Source organism: Leptodactylus fuscus, chromosome 11 (genome assembly GCF_031893055.1).
Source record: "Leptodactylus fuscus isolate aLepFus1 chromosome 11, aLepFus1.hap2, whole genome shotgun sequence".
NCBI classification, from domain to species: Eukaryota; Metazoa; Chordata; class Amphibia; order Anura; family Leptodactylidae; genus Leptodactylus; species Leptodactylus fuscus.
Window position 1 is genome coordinate 76,810,686 of NC_134275.1, and position 12,504 is coordinate 76,823,189.

Genomic DNA, 12,504 nt, shown 5'->3' on the forward strand with positions numbered 1-12,504 from the left:
CAAATTGAGATCGCCGTTACTCTGTGTGAAGGCAGCCTTAGTCTTAGAAGGACTTCAGTGTAGAATTGAGATAGATAGATAGATAGATAGATAGATAGATAGATAGATAGATAGATAGGAGACAGATAGATGATAGATAGATAGATAGATAGATAGATAGATAGATAGATAGATAGATAGGAGACAGAAAGGAGATAGATAGATAGGAGATAGATAGATAGATAGATAGATAGATAGATAGATAGATAGATAGATAGATAGATAGATAGGAGACAGATAGATGATAGATAGATAGATAGATAGATAGATAGATAGATAGATAGATAGATAGGAGACAGAAAGGAGATAGATAGATAGGAGATAGATAGATAGATAGATAGATAGATAGATAGATAGATAGATAGATAGGAGACAGATAGATAGATAGATAGATAGATAGATAGATAGATAGGAGATAGATAGATAGATAGATAGATAGATAGGAGACAGACAGACAGATAGATAGATAGATAGATAGATAGATAGATAGATAGATAGGAGATAGATAGATAGATAGATAGATAGATAGATAGATAGATAGATAGGAGATAGATAGATAGATAGATAGATAGATAGATGATAGATAGATAGGAGATAGATAGATAGGAGATAGATAGATAGGAGATAGAGATAGATAGATAGATAGATAGATAGATAGATAGGAGAGAGATAGATAGATAGATAGATAGATAGATAGATAGATAGATAGATAGATAGATAGATAGGAGATAGATAGATAGATAGATAGATATAGATAAGATTAATATTTAATTTCAGAGTTTATGTATAATAATATAATAGACAGTTATGTATTCTACATGACTAATATAATATAATACAATATAATATAATATATAATATAATCTATCTATATAATGGGACAGCTGTATGAGCGCTCCAGTCATCCAAACTAAAGATGGCGCTAGCGCACCGCTGCCCATAGGTAACGTAAGCGTACAGTGTAAAACTTTATTGTTCGGCACAAACTGAACTCTGGGTAGTGTTCTTTTCAAGTAACTTTATTGTTCGCTTCCGCTAAGGCGCAGGATTCCAGCATGGCCACTACCAAGCCTCAGAAGCGGGTGAGACCCACGTGTGTAGTGATCGCTCATAGATTTTACATGTGGTTGCTCCGGCGGCCTGAGTACAAGTCCTAGTGACCGGACTGCGGGGATGCTGCGACTTGTAGTTTCTCTGTAGCTGGGCAGCCGTGTGCTGTGTGTCAGTGCTCATAGTCTGGGGTCATAGTGACGTCACTAAGCCCTGGTATACAGGACATGAGGGGCCCCCAGATGTGACACAACTACTGCTCTTGTCCTGAGTCTGCTGGGAGTTGTAGTGTTGTCACAGATTTCTAGAGCTTTACTCTCCAGCTGTGCAGATCCTGTGTATGACCAGTGACTGGGCCTGACCGTGACCCAGATATACTGACCGGACACCCCTCACCTAAGCCTTGCCCCCTCCCCATTAATTATCTGATCGATGGCGGACTCTGATCACTTATCACCCCCGCAGGCCTCTTGTGCTGATCCTCTGTTATCCCTCCTGGAAATGTTTGATTATGGATATAGCTGATTGGATATACCATAGGCATCACACATATTCCATTGTTAGCAATACCATAATGGCTCTTAACAGCTGATGTGGAACTACAAAGCCGAGTATTGTACCTGCGCTAGTTCAGCTTGTAATACAGATCTGTTGTGTCCAAGAATTACCAAACTAAATATAAGATATATTCTCCATCTTACAGAAAGTGCAGCGGTACTGGGAGGAGCAAGGCGAAAAGAAGAAGCCAGTACTGGATGAGCCAAAGAAGCCAGTGTTAGATGTGCGGAGGAAGCCGGCACAAGGTGAACAGACGCAGCAGCGGAAGAAGATACAGAAGGGTGTGCAAAAACCAAGAGCAAATCCAAGACAATGGAGCAAAGATCCACAGAAGAAAAAATCAGTCTCAGGGGTGAGTGTCCAGGATCGGTGTGTAGGAACATTCCTTTCATCTGGCACCAATAGAACTGGTGAATGTTGAATTGTCAGATGTTTGAGCTGGACAAGTATTAGATAGGTTTTTCAGGAGTTAATTGGGCTTAAGCTATTTTTGGGCTATCTTCAGGACGGGCCATAAATACCTGATTAGAGATGAGCGAACACTGTTCAGATCAGCGGATCCGAACAGCACGCACCCATAGAAATGAATGGAAGCACCTGTGACGCCGGCCGGGCGCCAGCAAAGTCAGCGCCACAGGTGCTTCCATTCATTTCTATGGGTGCGTGCTGTTCGGATCGGCTGATCTGAACAGTGTTCGCTCATCTCTATACCTGATCAGTGGGACCCGGAGCAATCAGATGTGTGGAGCCGCTTCTGGCATAATACAGGGCTGTGAGCAGAAAACTCCATCTCCATATAGCGGCCGGACACTGTCAGTGCTCATTAAAGTCAGTGTGAGCTGAGCTGCCATGATGGTGCCGGACTGCTGTACAGAGGATGGAGCTTTCGCCTTCTGGCCCTGTATTGTGTATTGCATGGACACAATAGATTTTGAGATTTTGCTCTTTAACTTCCTAAATATTCCCAAAATCTGGGAGGAAAAAAAGAAAAAGCAACTTTTCTGCAATATGGGGCTTTAGCCTTAAAGTATTTTCACTGTTATAGGAGACTTGAGTGTTAGGAGGCGCCGGTGCTCTGCGCCTCACTGTCCGACCTCCTAGGGTATTGGATAAAGGATTGTGTACAATAATTATGAGTGAGCCATGGCGGTATTCTGGAGATAGCTCAGATGTCCGCTGTGTATACGGAGGAATGACTGAGCCATCCACAGCCTGGCTGAGCGGGACATATACGTCTTTAAGATGCTTTGGTGCAGTCATTGACAAGGACGCTCTTTCCTGGCCCGATCTTTGCCACGTGTGGGACCTCAGAGAGGGACAATGACCGTACTGAGCACATCTAAATCCACCACTGATGGTATATAAGGAGTACTAGGCCACATTTCTACATGTACATTTTTCTTTTGGTACAAAGTATTCTTTGCCCACCATATGAATTTCAGTGGGTGATATTTGGATGCAAATCTAACATCAAGACCCGTCCTAAGGTAGCCAGCCTGCAGCCCCATGTCCTTGTGTTTCTTTGGAGTCTGAGGAGGTTTGTGAACATTAAGGGGCCATTAACCCTGCACCGTCCAGTGCTCTCACAATGCACATTAGCTGTAGTAGAGTGACGGCTGGAGCCTCCTCAACAGAAAGCATGAACGTGCTGCAAACTTAATATCTGCAGTGTATGGATCAGAGATGTGGAAGGCTCTACCATTTTTCTGCCAGTTATAGGCTGACTGTAATTCCAAGCAAAAATATTTGCAGCAAAGAGCCTTAGAGGTATCATGGTGGCCGCTGGAAGCTGAGGAGTCTGCCACCGTCCCTCATGTTATAGTTTGAGTGATTGTTCTCTGTATTGTAACACTTTCCTGCTTCATTTCTCACATTCTTGTATTCCAGGCAAAAGACCCCTTCCCCGGACTCCCTTCTGTGCCGGTAAACCAATTATCAAAATACGAGAGAGCCCGGAAAGCTAAGAAGGTCAGTATGTGGGGGAGACCAGTGATGGACAGGCATACAATGCACCAGTTATTCTTTTAGTAGGATAGGTCATTGGTGTGACATTGGTGGGGTCCGACACCTAGTCCCCCTGCTGATCAGCTGTTTGAATAGACCGCAGCCTTTGGGTGAACAGAAGACCAAGCACAGCACCACCATTGTATAGTGGCTATGCTTGGTATTGCAGCTCAGCCTGAAAAGAACCTTTAAATTCACCAAAAATAAATTTGATACCAGACAGAATTCAGAGTCTGAAATGGTTAAAAAAAAATCAAGTGAGAAATTGTGAACAGAAAGTGTTCTGGATGTGTGTGTCCGGCGATCCTGAGGCTGTGATATTGGGGATTGGTGTATTGTACGCAGCGCTGTGTTCCTCACCTATAACCCCTTGTGTTCCAGACTATGAATACTTACATAAATGTGAAGAAGCGTCTGAAGCTGGAGGAGAGCAACGTGCAGAGTGCGATGAGCCAGGCGGCGAGACATGACCTGCTACTACCAGAGGAGGGAGGGTGAGGCCGCAGGACCCAAGCGTATCAATGAGCTAAATACGGACCTGGGGTCAGAGGGGTTTAGAAGTGGGGCCTATAGTAATATGATGATGACATCGGCTAACCTCCAGTCTGCTGTAGTCATGTGACTATTGTGCTTGCTCTGGGGTTGCCATAGTTGAATGCACTTCCTGTCATATGACCTTCATGTATTTTGCAGTGGAAATCACATGACTGGGAGTCCTTTTCCCATTAGTCTGTTGTTTCTACCATTAACCCCAGAGCAGGATCAGCAGACACCTCGACATGGGAACGTTGAAGCTTGAGTATTGGTGTAATGCTATTGGTCACTATTTTGCAGTTTTCTGGAAGGCGATGAAGGGGAAGATACAAACACCATCACCCAGCAGGACATCGCCGAGGTGGTGGACATCACAAGTGCGTCAAAGGTGAGAAACTCTCCCCAAGCCGCCGCCGCTGCCCCCTCGGGTTTCTTTACCTCCTTCTGAAATCTTCTTCTATTTCATTTGCAGCATTTTAACCTCACCCTCAACCAGTTCGGCCCTTACAGAATCAACTACTCCAGGAATGGAAGGTGCGTGGACGTAGATTGTGGCTCCCATTCTGGTGATTGGAGCTGTTGCTTTGTTACAGTGTAGCAGTGATAGTAATTACTTTCCATGTCTTTCCTTCAGGCACCTCCTCCTGGCAGGGCAGCGGGGTCATGTCGCCTCTATGGATTGGCATAGTAAGAATCTCCACTGTGAGATGAATGTGATGGAAACGATCAACGATGTTAGGTGACTATCCGGGGTATTATTATGTGCGTGTGACCTGCAGACATAACTGCAGCCTGATATCTCTTGTTAGTGCTGCCCTCCCCCATATGTGGATTGCCCAGCACGGTGTCCATTTCATTTTCGGATTTGCTGTTAGATCCCCACAGATCATACACTGATGTCCCAGCGATCTGCTGTCACTAATGACCCTTTGAATTCCCTTTTCGTGGTCTTGCTATTGAGTACGATGTCTCTGACACTCCTCTGGCTTCTCTCCCTCACTATTGTGTTGTTCCCTTCTTCTCCTCTAGGTGGCTGCACACTCACACTATGTTTGCCGCGGCTCAGAAGAAGTGGTTGTATATTTACGACAATCGTGGTGTGGAGCTGCATTGCATCAAAAAGTTCAATGATGTTTTACGCATGGAGTTTCTGCCGTATCATTTCCTGCTTGCAACATGTGTAAGTGCGACAAGTGTTTAGGACAATGGTCTGTAATTAGAGATGAGCGAGTACTGTTCGGATCAGCCGATCCGAACAGCATGCTCCATAGAAATGAATGGATGCACCTGGTACTTCCGCTTGGATGTAGCCGGTGCACTTAACCCCCCGCGTGCCGGCTACGTCCATTCAATTCCATGCGAGCGTGCTGTTCGGATCGGCTGATCCGAACAGTACTCGCTCATCTCTATCTGTAATCTAGGGGCAAAGATGGCAGCGATGTGGAGTGGACATTGCAGCTAATGGAAGTGAATGTTGTCACTTTTCAGTTCCTGAAACTAAAACAGCGGTCACCAGATAACCATAAATGCTGGCGTTGCGCTCACAATGTCACAACATTCACCTCTAATTCTTCAGTAATAATCGTGTCTTAGGCCAAAGCCACATAAACCTGAATGTCTGTAGAGACACTTGGCCATGTTTCCCTTGTAAAATATCAAGGTTGTGTAGTCGGAATCTGGACCAAGGAAATCTGGTGGCGGACGAGTTGGTGATCTGGGTTACCGACTCCACACCCGTGGTAAAATGATGTGAAAACCACATGAAGGGGGATGGTTTTTTGCTGCAGCGCCCCCTCCCCCTCCGACTACAAACTACAGTTTCTTCTGTATTTCTTATCTAATTCCTGCGTTTTCTCCTCCAGAGCTCCACAGGCTTCCTGCAGTATTTAGATGTCTCAGTCGGAAAAGAAATCACAGCCACTTGTGTGAAAGGCGGGAGACTGAACGTGATGTGTCAGAACCCGTATAACGCCGTCATCCACCTGGGTCATCACAATGGTATTTACATCACCTTCACTTTGTTTCCGCACGCCATCATTGTCCATGGTGGAACATTCTGGACATTTAGAGACTGGACATTTGTCCTGACCTATGCCTGCTTATCCAGCTGATGGGTTTGTTACATTGTAAGTGCTGCGTTTCACTCACAGTGGATTGCCTGCACCGACGATATTGACACATTGTAACTAAAGTAGGATAAGGGGGTAACTTCATGTTATTTAAGAATTGCAGCTGCGTGAACAGGACATGGTCAGGATGTGATTTTGGGTTGGTCTCTGGATTTAATTCTAATCTTTCCTTTTGTCAGGGACCGTCTCTCTGTGGAGTCCTTCAATAAAGGAGCCTCTGGTTAAGATGATATGTCATGGCGGAGCAGTCCGGGCCCTGAGCATTGACAAGACCGGGATGTAGGTGGCGGCTCCTTTTCTCTTGATAATCTCTCATCTTTTGTTGCTTTTTCTGACACGTCTCTTTATTCTGTGGACAGGTACATGGCGTCTTCAGGCACAGACAGAAAACTCACCATCTTTGACCTTCGAACTTACCGTCCTCTGACATCATGTATTCTGCCCATTGGTGCAGGGTCTCTGTGCCACAGTCAGAGAGGGCTGCTGGCCGCAGGGGTTGGCAACATAGTGCAGGTAGAGTGACCACTGCTATGGCGTCCATGCTCAGTGTCATCATCTGCTGTTGGTCAGCAATGTGACGTGTTGAGGCTATCATCTCTAGAAGTGTTATCTGTTTTCCTCAGGTATATAAGGACACGCACCTCACTGCCCCAAAGTCTCCCTACATGTGTCTGTCTGTGAACGCCCCAATCTATGGGCTGCAGTTCTGCCCCTATGAAGATGTCCTCGGTATTGGCCACGGAGGAGGCTTCACCAGCATGATTGTGCCAGGTCAGAGTCCCCTCCATGATCTTCCTTCTCCATCATGTGCCTCAGTCTCTTAGATTTATAACATTCCTCCTCCATCTTCCTACAGGCGCGGGTGAAGCAAACTTTGATGGTCTGGAATCTAACCCCTATGAGACCAAGAAGCAGCGACAGGAATGGGAGGTCAAAGCTCTGCTGGAAAAGGTAACATCTGAGGAAAATGGACAAGGATTGTGACGTGTGACGATTGGGACATTTTTGGGGTTCCAGTGTTGGCTACCTACTGTCTGAACATTGCGTTCTTCCTTGTCCTTCAGATTCAGCCTGAGCTCATCACTTTGGATCCAACTCAGCTCGGAGAGGTCGATGTTATCACTATGGAGCAGAAGCGCAAGGAACAGGTGGAACGTATGGTAAGAGGGACCTTCATTGTGCTAGTAAGGGACTGTTCAAATGGCAAAAATGGAAAAGGAATGCCTTCAATTTCTCTCCTCTTTTGCCCCTCCAGCTTTCCACTGTGGCTTTCATTTGCTGACTATGTTCAGATGAATGGGGCTAAATGGAGAGTTCTGCTCTGTAGGTTCTGTGACATAATTCAGCCAGGCACTTATGTATTTGCATTGTCCTACTTCAGTCTCGGTACATGCAGGACTTTTTCTTCCATTACAAAAGTAAGCAAACATGAGGGAAGAAAGAGGATATACAGTCCTATGAAAAAGTTTGGGCACCCCTATTAATCTTAATCATTTTTAGTTCTAAATATTTTGGTGTTTGCAACAGCCATTTCAGTTTGATATATCTAATAACTGATGGACACAGTAATATTTCAGGATTGAAATGAGGTTTATTGTACTAACAGAAAATGCGCAATATGCATTAAACCAAAATTTGACCGGTGCAAAAATATGGGCACCTCAACAGAAAAGTGACATTAATATTTAGTACATCCTTCTTTTGTAAAGATAACAGCCTGTAGTCACTTCCTGTAGCTTTTAATCAGTTCCTGGATCCTGGATGAAGGTATTTTGGACCATTTCTTTCTACAAAACAATTCAAGTTCAGTTAAGTTTGATGGTCGCCGAACATGGACAGCCCGCTCTCAAATGATCTGAAAACAAAGATTGTTCAACATAGTTGTTCAGGGGAAGGATACAAAACGTTGTCTCAGAGATTTAACCTGTCAGTTTCCACTGTGAGGAACATAGTAAGGAAATGGAAGAGCACAGGGACAGTTCTTGTTAAGCCCAGAAGTGGCAGGCCAAGAAAAATATCAGAAAGGCAGAGAAGAAGAATGGTGAGAACAGTCAAGGACAATCCACAGACCACCTCCAAAGAGCTGCAGCATCATCTTGCTGCAGATGGTGTCACTGTGCATCGGTCACCAATACAGCGCACTTTGCACAAGGAGAAGCTGTCAGGGAGAGTGATGAGAAAGAAGCCGTTTCTGCACGTACGCCACAAATAGAGTTGCCTGAGGTATGCAAAAGCACATTTGGAGAAGCCAGCTTCATTTTGGAAACAAAGATTGAGTTGTTTGGTTATAAAAAAAAGGCGTTATGCATGGCGTCCAAAAAGAAACAGCATTCCAAGAAAAACACTTGCTACCCACTGTAAAATTTGGTGGAGGTTCCATCATGCTTTGGGGCTGTGTGGCCAATGCTGGCATCAGGAATCTTGTTAAAGTTGAGAGTCGCATGGATTCCACTCAGTATCAGCAGATTCTTGAGAATATTGTTCAAGAATCAGTGACGAAGTTGAAGTTACGCCGGGGATGGATATTTCAGCAAGACAATGATCCAAAACACCGCTCCAAATCGACTCAGGCATTCATGCAGAGGAACAATTACAATGTTCTGGAATGGCCATCCCAGTCCCCAGACCTGAATATCATTGAACATCTGTGGGATCATTGGAAGCGGGCTGTCCATGCTCGGCGACCATCTAACTTAACTGAACTTGAATTGTTTGTCCAAAATACCTTTATCCAGGATCCAGGAACTAATTAAAAGCTACAGGAAGCGACTAGAGGCAAAAGGAGGAGCTACTAAATATTAATGTCACTTTTCTGTTGAGGTGCCCATACTTTTGCACCGGTCAAATTTTGGTTTAATGCATATTGCGCATTTTCTGTTAGTACAATAAACCTCATTTCAATCCTGAAATATTACTGTGTCCATCAGTTATTAGATATATCAAACTGAAATGGCTGTTGCAAATACCAAAATATTTAGAACTAAAAATGATTAAAATTAATAGGGGTGCCCAAACTTTTTCATAGGACTGTAAGATCGTGCTTTTTATAGGCTAGTCAATGGGAATGGATGCAGACCTAGTAGGCCCCGTCTGTTACTACTGTTAAAGGGATTCTACCATTAATATCAAATTTTTTTCTCATTGACACGTAGCAATAGCCTTAAGAAAGACTATTCATCTCCTGCCCTTAGATGTCTTCTCCATGCCGCCGTTCTGTATATAATCCGGTTATCAACAGTATGCAAATGAGTTCTCTTACAGCACTGGGGGGAAATCTCCAGCGCCGCCTCCATCTTCTTCAGGAACGGCCTCTTCACGCGTCTTCTTCCAGCGCAGGCGGTCAAACTTCTAGGCCTAGGGCAGAGCCAACTGCGCATGCCCACAGGCCACAAGAAAATGGCCGCTTACTTACTGCGTATGCGCAGTCTGCTCTGCCTGAGGCCTAGAAGTTTGACCACCTGCGCTGGAAGAAGACACGTGAACAGGTCGTTCCTGAAGAAGATGGAGGCGGCCCCAGAGATTTCCCCCCGAGATGTATACTGAATGGCGGCGCGGAGAACAAAAGACTTTCTTAAGGCTATTCCTACGTATCAACGAGAAAAAATTAGATTTTTAATAGTAGAATCCCTTTAATATTCGTTGCTCTTGTCCTTTAACAGGCGGCAGTAATGGACTGTAATAATTGTATTGTGAACATCGCCTAAGAATCATTATCAACCATCCTTGATGTTACTCATGACAATAGATCAATGCCAAAGAAAAAATGTCTTATTTGTTTACCAAGGATACAAATAGTGATATGCCAATGACTCCTTCAGTAGTGAAAGCCCTCAGTAATTCCTTGGGGCTCAGAGACTTCAATTTAAAAATCCACCATGCTTCCAGCTGTAAAAGCTTCCCGGGTTATGATCCCTATGAGAAGTCTCGCTTTACTCTTCGCAGTGCTTCATCTTTACTGAATACGAAGCCCTGTGCAATACATATCATAGGCACACGCAGCTTAGCCCCATTCATTTGGGAGGGCCTGAGCTACTGCTGTACCATGTGACCAAGGAACGTGATGTCATCAGTTGAGATACCAGAAAGACACAATTACATTTTTGTCACGTGAGACTTGCTACATTATATCCTAAGCCTAATACGTTTGTGTCCCTGCGAAGCGGCCCCTCCTAGGAATACACCAGGAGCCATCTGATAGCGGATATAGATGTGCACTATACAATACTTCTCCATGCATGCCCAGTATAACTATGTCTAGTAATGGTGGACTGTCTGTGCACCCAGTAGTCTCCAGATGGTGGCGCACTTGGTGACTTTTAATGTAGACTCCACTTACAGCCATTTCTTATGTTGTCTCTTTCTTCAGGGTTATGATCCCTATGAGAAGTCTCGCTTTACTCCTCGCCGTAAATTAAAAGGAAGAAGTTCTACTGGAAGTTTGCTGAAGCGCAAGAAGAAGGTGGCTCATGAGGAGAAGAGGGTGAGTGTTAGATCAGAGCATTGCCTGTGTCTGCTACAAGATATCCTCCTGTACTGCCCTCTCCAGGTGTCCTACGAGGGGTCCTCTGCTATATACCCTCTATTCATTGTAGCAGAGAGATGCTGCCGCTCTGGCCTGATGGGGTACATGCACATGATCAGGGGCAACATGGTGGCTCAGTGGTTAGCACTGGAGCCTTGCAGCGCCAGGGTCCTGGGTTCAAATCCTGCCAGGAACAACATCTGCAAGGAGTTTGTATGTTCTCCCCATGTTTGTGTGGATTTCCTCCCATTCTACAAAGACGTACTGATAGGAAAGAAAGCGTACATTGTGATCCCTATATCATATATCCCTATATCTTATATCCCTATATCACATATCCCTATATCATATCTTATATTCCTATATTTTATATCCCTATATGGGGCTCACAATGTACATTAAAATAAGAAAATCTGCACCAGCTAGTGTAGACTTTGGTGCAAATCTTCAAATATGATCTGTGGGAAAACATGGCTTTGTATTCCACAAGAAGTAGAATTGATTTAATGAAATATTGGATTTTTCACATTGAAATCTGCGTGTAATCCTGACTGTGTGCATGCACCCCTACATGATCTGTAATTCTGCAGTGCTGACAGATGGATTCCAGCAGTCGAGCCCCAGACCTTGTGTTATACAAGTTTTCACAAGAATGCTGCTATTCAGGTTCACATTGCTAACTTATAGAGGCTGGGCCTCAGATTTCAGCTGTGGATTTGCAGTTTGCACGACCTTTGCTCTACTCGCTGATCGGATCCATTGGGTTGCAGAATACTTGTGTGTTTCTTGTGGCGTTCATTGCACACAATGTTGAAGATCAGCGACATGAATCTGAACAGGGCCACTTGTTACAAAAAGCTGCATTTTTTTTGTTGTTACACATTTTGCTGTAGATTTTTGCTCCAAAGCCGAGCGTGGACGTCTAAGCGATTCTCTATATTAGCCATTTCTTTTGAAGCCAGTCTTATTCATTTCTCCAAACTGCAACAAAACCTACAGCCTTTCTGCAACGTGTGGCCTCGGCCTAACAAGGTGATAGAATACAAAGATGGAGGACTTAACTCTAACAAAGGTTATTTTACACTTGTGCTCCGACAGGTGGAGATCCGGAACAGTATAAATGAAAAGGCAAAGAGCAAGAACCACAACACAACCAATGTCAAGCAAGGTCAGAGGTCAACCCTGGACAGATTCAAGAAGTGACCGCGCCACGTCTGCGGAGGACGGACGTCTTACTCTCTAGTTCCCCCCACTCCTTGCTGTTCAGAGACTGTGTAAGCGGAGAGGTCGGATAAAAGGGGGCTCTACATGACTCCATCTCCCGCTGCCCTCGCTGTATATAGGTTTTATAATTATTATTCATCCTTCAGAGACTTTGGGAACAAATAAAACTTGTAAAAATGTTTTTTTTTATTTACTTAAAGACGACGACATCCAGTCTACACCACATGGCACAGTGAGATCTGAATCATGGAAGAATATATCTCCTATATGACCAACGCTGGAGTCTACACAATAACTTATCATAAATATATAGATATAGGGTTACTATCTAATGTACAACACAATGACATCATCACAGTACAGGAAGTATAAGACCGTAACAGATCCCTCCGTGACCAGTATATACCAGTGCGCCCAGCAAAGCAACGACGACATCAACTGGGA

The 12,504-nt window shown here is 44.3% G+C and overlaps 1 protein-coding gene across 1 annotated transcript; it reads left to right on the forward strand.

Moving 5' to 3' along the window:
- The first annotated feature begins 1,086 nt into the window (after positions 1-1,086).
- On the forward strand, positions 1,087-12,174 carry WDR46 (WD repeat domain 46). Its single transcript, XM_075260313.1, has 16 exons — positions 1,087-1,121; positions 1,793-1,999; positions 3,535-3,615; positions 4,033-4,145; positions 4,486-4,573; positions 4,658-4,719; positions 4,820-4,924; positions 5,215-5,365; positions 6,048-6,183; positions 6,494-6,593; positions 6,674-6,827; positions 6,938-7,085; positions 7,171-7,265; positions 7,379-7,474; positions 10,681-10,794; positions 11,935-12,174. Exons 1-16 carry the CDS (start codon positions 1,095-1,097, stop codon positions 12,037-12,039), a joined length of 1,782 nt encoding a protein of 593 aa, XP_075116414.1. The 5' UTR covers positions 1,087-1,094; the 3' UTR covers positions 12,040-12,174.
- The last annotated feature ends 330 nt before the right edge of the window (positions 12,175-12,504 follow it).